The sequence below is a fragment of the Hordeum vulgare genome, chromosome 7H, assembly GCF_904849725.1.
Source record: "Hordeum vulgare subsp. vulgare chromosome 7H, MorexV3_pseudomolecules_assembly, whole genome shotgun sequence".
Lineage (NCBI taxonomy): Eukaryota > Viridiplantae > Streptophyta > Magnoliopsida > Poales > Poaceae > Hordeum > Hordeum vulgare.
The window spans coordinates 77,305,249-77,315,680 of record NC_058524.1 but is presented as its reverse complement, the minus strand read 5'-3'; the positions used below and the strand labels follow the sequence as shown (position 1 = coordinate 77,315,680).

The window sequence follows — 10,432 nt, the reverse complement described above, 5'->3', positions numbered from 1 at the left end:
GTACTTAACACTATATTATGTATCCAGTGCGGTCGACTGTCCCGCCGAGCCAGGGCTTTTCTGGAAAAAAAACAATGGGCACACGTCTCGAGTGGCTGACAAGGGGCCCCACGCCACGCTGTCAAGCCCAGCGAATCCGTAGACAAACGTGTTTGGCACCGTATTTGAACCAAATTGCCAAGTTTTAGCACTCATTACGTGTATTTTACAAGTTGAGGCATTAAACTGAACATCCAGGACAAGTTTAGGCACCACCAGTGATATTACCTTAACAAAAAATAATAAGGAAAATGGACAGACGGTGTGTGCCGGTTTACCGTTTGCATTGTAACGAGTGCGTGAAGTTTCGAATAGGATATGTAGAGGCTCACGGCTCGAGCTTTTGACATGTGCCTAATTTTATAAGGTTGAAAATATGAAAAAAAAGGACGAGCCCACGACAGAAGGTTAAAGGTTGAAAAAAGGAAGAAGAAAAAGTAAATGGGCTGAGAAAAGGACAATACGGTGTGTGCGGGTTTTTTATAATAGCTTGTAGTGGATGTACAAAGTGTCAAATAGGAATCGGTAGAGTGAAGAGAGATTAGTTATTTCTTCTTTGATCGACTGATATTGAGCCATAGACAATCCCTTTTAGCCCAAAGAAAAGAAGGAGATAAGTTTCAAAAAATATATACACGTTATGGTTTAGGCCAACTCCAACCCGTGAACCAATTTCATCCGTTTTCGTTTGGAATGAAATGTATAAATATGACGGTCCAACATATCATAGAAGGTCCAAATTATGTCAGCTTCATGTTCGCCTTGACCCAAATCCGGCACAATTTTTGGGCAAGAATTGCGTTCACACAGACACGGGATAGACGCACGCACACCCTCTCCTCGCCCGCCCTGGGCCTGCATGTCGATCACGCACCCAGCTTCCATCGACCCATTTAATCTGCATGCCCTGGGCCCGCATGTCGATCCGCATTCCGTATGTCAGCCACCCAACCGTACCACGAAACGTCACCTCTAATGGCAAAACCGTGGACTTGTCAGTCCACATCCACTTCCGATTGTCGGTTCACCTAGCTTCCAAAGTCTTCCTGCCTTCTCTCGCCCGAAAAATCCTATAGCAAGCCTTTGGCCACCGGCCAACCCCCACAACCACAATGAGGATGTTGAAGTCCATCCCCGACAAGATGGACAAGAACGACCACAAAGCGGGGTTGGCCACGGGATATGTGGCCATCCCGGAGCCACGAGACGACGCCGTTCTCAAGCTGTCGGTCGAGAACTGGAATCCGACATTGGTGGGGCAGTCCTGGAGCTGGGCGTCCACGCGGCCCTCCACGTCGTAATTGGTGTCTGCACCAGCCTTCTGGGTGGGTCTTGAACCTTGGTCACCTCCTCGCGAGCAACCGCAGGCCCTACATGCACCGCCCCAGGCTCCACTGATCCACCTGTTATAGCCCTTGTCGTTCATCGACCTCACCAAGGATGACGACAAGGAATAGGACGACGGCGGTGCCCTGAAGACGGTGACGACGGCAACGGCTAAAGCCGATCTAAGTTTTTTAATTTTATTTTAGTTTTAGTTAAAGTTTAATGGACTTATGATAGTACTTTTGGACTGAATTTGAACGTTAAAGGAATATATAAATCTAAGTTTTATTTATTCTTTTTTTCTATAATGAACCATACGCACACCCTCACACATAAATCTGGACAGACCCAATTCAAACGGATAAAATCAGGATAAAATTGACGTCCGTTAAGGTCATGCGGTGGAGCTGGTCTTAGAGGATTTGCTAGAGTGGCCATATGTCTAACATCGTTAATTTACTTTGTGGAGGTATGAGGGAGTTCTAGGAGACGTGCTGGAGTTGCTCCGACGTACCGGAATGGTAGTGACAAGTGAGAAACTTGCTGTCACCCGTCTGTCCTTGGTACCATCGGTGCTAGTCAAGCCTCGACAAGCAAACATTCGTCGCCCTCCATAGCCACGCCTTCTTCATCGTCAACATAATAACGGACAAACACTAGTAGTATAACTGAAAATCTTTCAGTGACATCGTCAATCTCGTCACCTCGGCATCTCGACGATTCCGGCGCCGGCCGGAATGGCTGCAGGCGCTCGTCGTATTCAAGATCCAGCCTTCTTTTAAGACATGGGGGCATGGGATAGAACCAGCAACAACCCCAGACATTGCCAAACGCATCAGTATCGAGCCATCTCTCTTACCAGTTACCAGTACGGGCAGCAGGGGATGGGCTCCCAAGGAGTAGCAAACGGTCGGGGAAACGCCACCAGGGCCGCGGCTGACGACGTCGGGAGCGCCGCCAAGGCGCACTTTGTGTTCGTCCCGCTCATGTACCAGGGCCACGTGATCCCGGCGGTAGACACCGCCCTGCTGCTGGCCACCCACGGCGCGCTGGCCAGCGTCGTGGCCACGCCGTCCAACGCCGCGCGCATCCGCCCGACGGTCGACTTTGCCCGGCAGTCCGGCCTGCCAATCCGGCTGGTCGAGCTCCCGCTCGACTGCGCCGCGGAGGGCCTGCCAGAGGGAGCTGACGACGTCGACAAGATCCCGCTTGGCCTCGAGGTGAACTACTTCCGCGCCCTGACGCTCCTCGCGGAGCCGCTGGAGCGCCACCTCCGCGCGCACCCGCCGTACCCGACGTGCATCGTGTCCGACTTCTGCCACGCGTGGACCGTCCAGGTCGCGGCCAGTCTCAAGGTCCCGCGACTATGCTTCTTCAGCATGTGCGCCTTCTGTGTCCTGTGCCAGCACAACGTCGAGAGGTACAACTCCTATGACGGCGTGGCCGACGACAACGAGCCGGTGGTCGTCCCGGGCTTGGGCAGGAGAATCGAGGTGACGAGGGCGCAAGCCCCGGGGTTCTTCCGGGCGCCCGGGTTCGAAGAGCTAGCCGATGAAATCGAGTTAGCGCTAGCAGAGTCCGATGGCGTCGTCATGAACTCCTTCCTCGAAATGGAGCCGGAGTACGTCGCTGGGTACGCGGACGCCAGGAAATTGAAGCTGTGGACCATCGGGCCGGTGTCGTTGTACCATCAGCACGCCGCCACGCTTGCAAAGAGAGGGAACACCACCACCGCCGTTGACGCCGACGAGTGCCTCCGGTGGCTCGATGGCAAGGAGCCCAGCACCGTCGTCTACGTCAGCTTCGGGAGCATCGTGCACGCCGACCCGAAGCAGGTCGTCGAGCTCGGGCTTGGGCTCGAGGCGTCGGGGCACCCGTTCGTCTGGGTTCTCAAGAACCCTGACCAGTACGGCGAGGACGTGCGCGAGTTCCTGCGGGGCCTCGAGGAGCGCGTCGCCGGGCGCGGGATGATGATCGGGGGGTGGTCGCCGCAGGTGCTTATCCTGAACCACGCGGCGGTGGGCGGCTTCGTGACGCACTGCGGGTGGAACTCGACGCTAGAGGCGATCGCGGCCGGGCTGCCGGTGGTAACATGGCCGCACTTCTCAGACCAGTTCTTGAACGAGAAGCTAGCCGTGGAGGTGCTCGGAATTGGCGTGAGCGTCGGGATCAAGGAGCCATTGCTGTGGGTGGGGAAGAAGGGGGTCGTGGTGGGGAGAGAGGTGGTGGAGACGGCCGTCAGGAGCATCATGGACGGAGGAGGAGAGGGGGAGGAGAGGAGGAGGAAGGCGTTGGCACTTTCAGAGAAGGCAAGGGCGGCCGTGCAGGAGGGCGGTTCATCGCTTGGCAACCTGCTGGATCTGATCAAGCATTTCGAGGTGGACACTGAAGGTCGCACGACCGAATGAATGAGCGTCGTCGCAGTTTCACGGTCACGGAGCACTGCGCCAGAGAGCGCCGAGTGTTCATTTTAGAAGATTCTTGGGCAACCAAACCTTTACTGATGTTCAATGTTCTTAGAAAAGGTCTGCAATATCAATCTGATGTTCAATGTTCCGCAGCCCCGTTCCGAACTAAACGTTCGCTAGTAGCATCTCCACTCACGAGCGACATCGTTCCGTAAGAACTCCCTCCGGACGCAAATGTGACAACTCTTCTGTATTGTGTTTAAAGAAAACATTCTGGCCCAACATTTGACCTTCACGTCAAAAGCTCCACGTCAGCTAGGCCTACTGACGTCCTCTGAGCCAAGAAGGCAGATACGATGTCTTGTGAGCCAATGCCACAAAACAAAAATATTGTGTCAAATTATAAATCTTTTTGAGGATCCACATGCACATCGGACGACATAATTTAATGAAACATAGTCAACATTTTTGCAACACAAAATCACTTTTCTTCACTCACCGTTTTGCACCGGTTTCTCCTAGATGCAAGCAAAAAAAAACTACTATGAAAAATGATTAAATTTAGAAAAGATGCCCTTTATTGAAGAAAAAACTATATAACTAAGTTGCATCATATATAATTCAAACCAAACCAATTCCGCAACCAAGTTAAAATGGAAGAATATAGGCAGCAGGTACAGTACTACATGTCCCTCACTAAATTACTCCCTCCGTTTCTTTTTAGTCTGTATATAAGTTTTGGTCAAAGTCATGCTTTGTAAAGTTTGACTAACTTTATATTAAAAAATATCAACATTCACAACATGAAATCAATATTATCAGATGCATCACGAGATGTATTTTCATACTATATAATTTTAATATAGTAAATATTCATATTTTTTAATATAAATTTGGTCAAACTTTATGTTGTTTGACTTTGACCAAATCTTATACGCGGAGTAAAAAGAAACGGAGGGAGTACAAACATATATTGGTTACCAACAATTACATCAAACCGTGGACGAGGCAGAAATTTTATTAAGGTATGCTCAACATAGGCAGCCATGCATACAACGACACCAAGTGTATAGCTTTTATCAACAACAATATTTAAAATAGTATGAAGATGAAAAAAAGAATTAAGGTGTCGTGGAGGCCTAGCCTCGCCAGATTGTTGCCTCCGCCACTCACAGCAAACAACCCAAAACATATAAAATATATAAATCTAAACAACATATTTCTCGAATTTCTCGAATTCAAACAATTTTATGCATGTTTGCTCTCATTCTTCTATCTTGTTGATGTAACGATACCCAGATTTCCAACCTCGAGTTCGTTGACTCTCCTCTCCGAACTCGTTGTTTTCCATTGCGAAAATCCGGATGATATAGTTTGAACAATCTCCCTACTCAAGGACAAAGCAATTTTTTGTGTGTGTGTGTGGCGCGGGCGGGGGGGGGGGGGGGGGGGTAGAATTTGTTTTTTTTCTTAGAAGGGAACATGCTTTCCTTGCGCCCTTTGCTCTGCCTGTACCTATTCAACATGAACCCATTCACATATTTGGAAGATTTAAATTCATTCAGAGGGCAACCTAGAAATTTTCTCCATGCATCTTCTTAGCCATTGCAAACATGCCGGATGGGGCTATCCATGCCACTAAAGTTTGCATCATTGATAACTTTTGGGAGGTCGAAATCAAATTATGCGGTAATTATTTGCCATGCCGGGAAAATTATTGCCATGTTGTATTAAAAGAAAAATCCAAAGTATATAACACTACCAAAAATACAAATAGTCAACGAATTTAGAATGTTCAAAATATATTGCCATGGTGTTCAATTTTTTCCATGATGTTTAAAATTCTGAATGGTTTGTTTTAACGAATGAAGCATGTTCCAAAACAAAACAACACTATGCAAATAATGAATATGCCATGGTACCAAAATAATAATTTGCATTGCATAAAAATATAAAAATATGGGATTTTAGGAAAACAAAAAACAAATATACCATAGTTTGTTCAATAAAATTTTCGTGGGACAAAAAATGATACATGCTATGGTTCAAAAAGTAATTTTGCCATGGTTCATATAAGTATATCTTGCCATCGTCTGTAATGTAAATTTGCCATGTTGAACAAAATATGTGTGTTCAAACTTTTTTTATAAAATTGACAAGTGATAATTTTTTTAATTTCTAAAATTGTATGTATTAGAAAAAATAAACTGAAATTGGCATATGACCGTAAAAAAATTTAAAAGACTTGATGTGTGTAGAACTAAAAATCGTAGAGTTGCCATGTAAGCATTAAAATATGTTCTAAAATTTGCATCTTTCAAAATAAAAGTGTTGTGAAAGTGCCATAAGAACCAAGCTTTTTTATTACAAAATTTGTCGTGAGTGAAGAACAAAAAATCCTAGAGTTTGCCATGTGGACATTCAATTTTTTGCAAATAAATTTTGTAGTGAGTTGGATTTTTTTCCAGCCATGTTAAGCTAGTTGGCAGAGTATATACAAAAATATTTTCTCATGCTATCAACAATAAAAATGCCATGATGCACATGAAAAAACATGCCATGATTCTAAAAAAAATGATATAGTGACAAAATGCACGTAATTTTGCCATGATGGCAAATACCATGGAAAAAACACAACTCAATTCGTCACGAAGACATTAAAAACTTGTGATGTTCTAATTAGTGAAATTTCCATGGTAGCTACAATAAATTTGCACATGGAAAATTAGGAAAAAAATATCTGATTTTTTTTAAAAGGTTTATTTTTTTGTAAATAATGGACATAGGAAATTTGAAATTTTGTTTTTTGAAAGAAAAGGATGGCAAAGTAAGGCTATCTGTTCTTTGAAAAAGGTATGGCCACTACAATTTAATATATTTGATTCATACAAAAAAACTAATCATGAAGTTTTTAGCAAAAAGGCCATGCATGGAAATTTTACATTTGCCATTCAACAGGAAATAACAATTGCCATAACTTCAAAAAAACATCAAAAGCTTAACAATTACGTTTGAATCTAAGTTAGCAATAATGGAAATTTCATGTATTTTCCATTAAAGCTTACCAATTATGTTTGAACCTAAGCTGGCACACATGAAAAGTTTCATGTATTTTCCGTCAAAAGCTTAACAATTTTGAAGATTTATACAATTTTTTGTGTTTGAGGGATCAAAATGTTATCAATTTGCCATGTGGCCATTTAGGAATTTATCATGGTCAATGCAATACTTTTCCATGGGCAGTGCAAGAAAAATGCCATGTAAATAGTTTATTGAACACATAGGACAAGAACTTAGAAAGTGAACATGGCAAGAAAGGGAAAACCACTTGGAATTTCCATGGCATAAACATAGCTGGAAAGAAAACATTCCTTAAATAGTCAAGTCAAAAAAATCATAGCATGTTTGTGTATAAAAAAGAAAAAAATGACAAGATGCATAGACACTACTTCCAGTATTGTTCGGAAAAAACACATCATGGTGACATGCTAGTGGTTGACCGCTAGCGCGGAGATGAATGTGGACTTCTGAAAACAGTTCACAAGATTTAAAATGTTCATGAATTTAAAAAAATCCCAAATTTGCAAAAAAAACACAAATTTTGAAAAACTATTAAGAAGTTCATAAATTTTAAGAAAGTTCAAGAAAATTCATGGATCTGATTTTTATGTAACTTTTAAGAAAGTTCATGAAATTGAAACTCAACTCTCAAATTGAAGAATTTTTCATAAATTTCGAGAATAATTTTGAAAGGATCGATATGGTTGACTAGAGGGGGGGTTGAATAGGCAACGACCACTTTTTAATTAATCTTAGCAAGTTAAGGTAAACAACATATGGGTTCACAAATATTACAACAATGGGGTGAACCCAAATGAAGCTAATTAACGAGAGCTACTAAGACAAGTAAGAGATAGACGACAACATAAGCATACACAAGGTAAAGGTTAGAGATAACCACAAGTGGAACCGATGGAGACGAGGATGTGTTACCGAAGTTCCTTCCCTTTGACAGGAAGTACGTCTGCGTTGGAGCGGTGTGGAGGCACAATGCTCCCCAATAAGCCACTAAGGCCACCGTGTTCTCCTCACGCCCTCGCACGATGCAAGGTACCGTGATTCCACTATAGGTGCCCTTGAAGGCGGCGACCGAACCTTTACAAACAAGGTTAGGGCAAACTCCACACAAAGCTTGGAGGCTCCCAACAAGACCACGAAGCTTCACCATAATGGAATGTGGCTTCGAGGTGACCTCAACCTTCTAGGATGCTCAAACACCCATGAGTAACAAGATCCGCAAGGTATTGGTGGGGAATCAACTTTTCTCTTGGTGGAAGTGTGGATCTAGGCCTTCTCAACCAATCCCTAAAGAATCAACAAGTTTGATTGGCTAGGGAGAGAGATCGGGCACTTTTGAGCTTAGGGAGCAACAATGGAGCTTGGGAGGGTAAGAGATGAGGTTCCACAGCTAGAAGAACCCTTGATATAGTGGGGGGGGGGGAAATCCAACCGTTTTCCCACTCTCAGCCCGAGTCTAGCGGTACTACCGCTGGCTGTAGTGGTACTACCGCTGGCTCTCCAGCGGTACTACCGCTAGGCCCCTGGTAGTGCATACGCACTACCACCGCCAAGAAAGTCTTCGCAAAAAGGTCCGTCCACGTACAACCGCTAGGCAGGCGGTACTGAGCTCGTGGAACGGTACTACCGCTGACCAGGGGCGGTACTACCGCTGGCACTCCAGCGGTACTACCGCTGGCTGCAGCGGTACTACCGCTTGGCCCAGCGGTACTACCGCTGGGGGACCATTTGCATAGAAGAGAGAAACACAAAGGCGGGAGCCACTCCAAAGATGCTGGCAAGGGGAAAATATGTGAAGTGTGCGCGTGCAAAGATTGATTCCACCCAAACCTTTCCACTACGTTTCCCCTCTTAATAGTACGGCTTTCCTATGACTGAAATAAAGAGAATCATAGAGAACCCCGGCCTTCTGTTCCACGAACGAGGGGGCGAGCCGTCTTGTGCCGTTGACGTGTGTTATCTGAAATCTTAATCACACACGGTTAGTCCTTTGCGGTACTGTCATCAATCACCAAAATTACTTAGGCATAAACTATGCCCCAACAATCTCCCCCTTTTTGGTGGATTGATGACAATACCGGATTTGCACAAAGAATAATATGAGAACTAAAAGATAGAGATATATGACAAAAAGGAGCATATGACTCACAACATATGATGGAAATAAATCTCTCACAGGTTCATGTCTCACAAAGGATAGCAAAATAGAAGCAAACCAAGTTCGAAGCAAAACATGAAAGATAAGAAAATCAAAGAAAAGTTCAAAGCAAATCCTAGACTCTCTCCCCTTTTGGCACAAGACACCAAAAAGGGGCACACCTAACGCCACAGGTGGTTACTCCTCATCCCCAGCATCGCCAGACTCGTCTGTGCCCTCTGGATCGTCCTGCTCCTCCTCTTCCTCCTCAGCGCCAGACCACTGGTAACCTTGAGCCCGCATCCAAGTAGCCTCTGGAGTTATGTAGTCCTCTGATCCGCTGGAGATGTCAACATCAAGAGTCCTTAGGACACGCTTGTGCCTCTGACGGTTCTCCTTCTGAGCCACGTGCGTCTGGTACTGGCCCTTAGCCTGCATACAGAAGAGAGTCTTCATCTTATCCTGCAGTTTGATGGACCAAGATGGCATGGCAGAAGAGCGGGACTGAGAGGCGGTTCCTCTGTCAGCAGCAGTCTCTGTGTCAGTGTCCATGTGCTGAGAGGAAGTTGATGGGTTGGCCCATTTATCCTTGACGCGAAGCTTGACAGGATCGTGCACAATGTAGTCAGCCTAAATGTATAACTCCTCATGCGGATAGGTGTCTTGCCACTTCTGACGGATATAAGCAAACAGATAGGGCCCATAGATGGGAACCTTGCGCATCATGATGTAGTTCAAGAGCTCAGTGAACATCACATCAGAAATATCAAGAGGGGCAGACTCCTTAGTCATAGCCTCCTCACAGAGCAGTAGCATCTCAGCCAGAGAGCCATGTACCTCGTCGAAGTTGCCAATGCGAGGAAAGAGGGTGTTGCGGAAGATCCAATGCATGATGTCCAGATGCGTGGGAAGCACACCCTTCTTCACATAGAGTAGCTGCAATCTGTCCTTGGCGGAGGCCCTATCAGTGGAAGCTGCAGCATGAGGACGCGACCCAAGTGGAGTGTCAGCGCCCTCGAAATCAACCTTGAGGAATGCCATGAATTCACGCCAGGTACCGGTCATCTTCTGAGTCCCAGTCATCCACACCATGGAGAGCTCGTCATCAGGCGAGAAGTGAACGGTGACATAGAACTGGGCAACAACATTGGGGTGAAAGTCTGTCTTGAAAGATATGATATCCTTGATGCCCAGTTTGTCAATCACAGAAAGAGCATCAACAAAATAGTCCATGTTCCGCTGAAGGTGAGCCAGGTCAATCCACTGAACGGGGACAAAGTTCTTCTTGAAATGGTTGATGATATCACGGTAGATCCTGCAGTGATCCCTTGTCCACACACGCTCGACATTCTTGATCACAGACCGCTCTTGGAGATAGTGGTTTTGGGTGCGGAACCGCAGAAAATCCTTAGGGGGCATGGTGCGGACGTTGATCCCCTTATCC

At 45.6% G+C, this 10,432-nt stretch overlaps 1 protein-coding gene across 1 annotated transcript; it reads left to right on the top strand.

The window, feature by feature from the left end:
* The first annotated feature begins 2,182 nt into the window (after positions 1–2,182).
* Positions 2,183–3,846, top strand: LOC123412857 (UDP-glycosyltransferase 73C6-like). Its single transcript, XM_045105803.1, has one exon. It carries the CDS (start codon positions 2,250–2,252, stop codon positions 3,771–3,773), a length of 1,524 nt encoding a protein of 507 aa, XP_044961738.1. The 5' UTR covers positions 2,183–2,249; the 3' UTR covers positions 3,774–3,846.
* Positions 3,847–10,432: the final 6,586 nt, after the last annotated feature.

What these genes read in the sequence shown, in the direction of transcription:
- LOC123412857 (XM_045105803.1), top strand. Translation starts at nt 2,250, where the DNA reads ATGGGCTCCCAAGGAGTAGCAAACGGTCGGGGAAACGCCACCAGGGCC.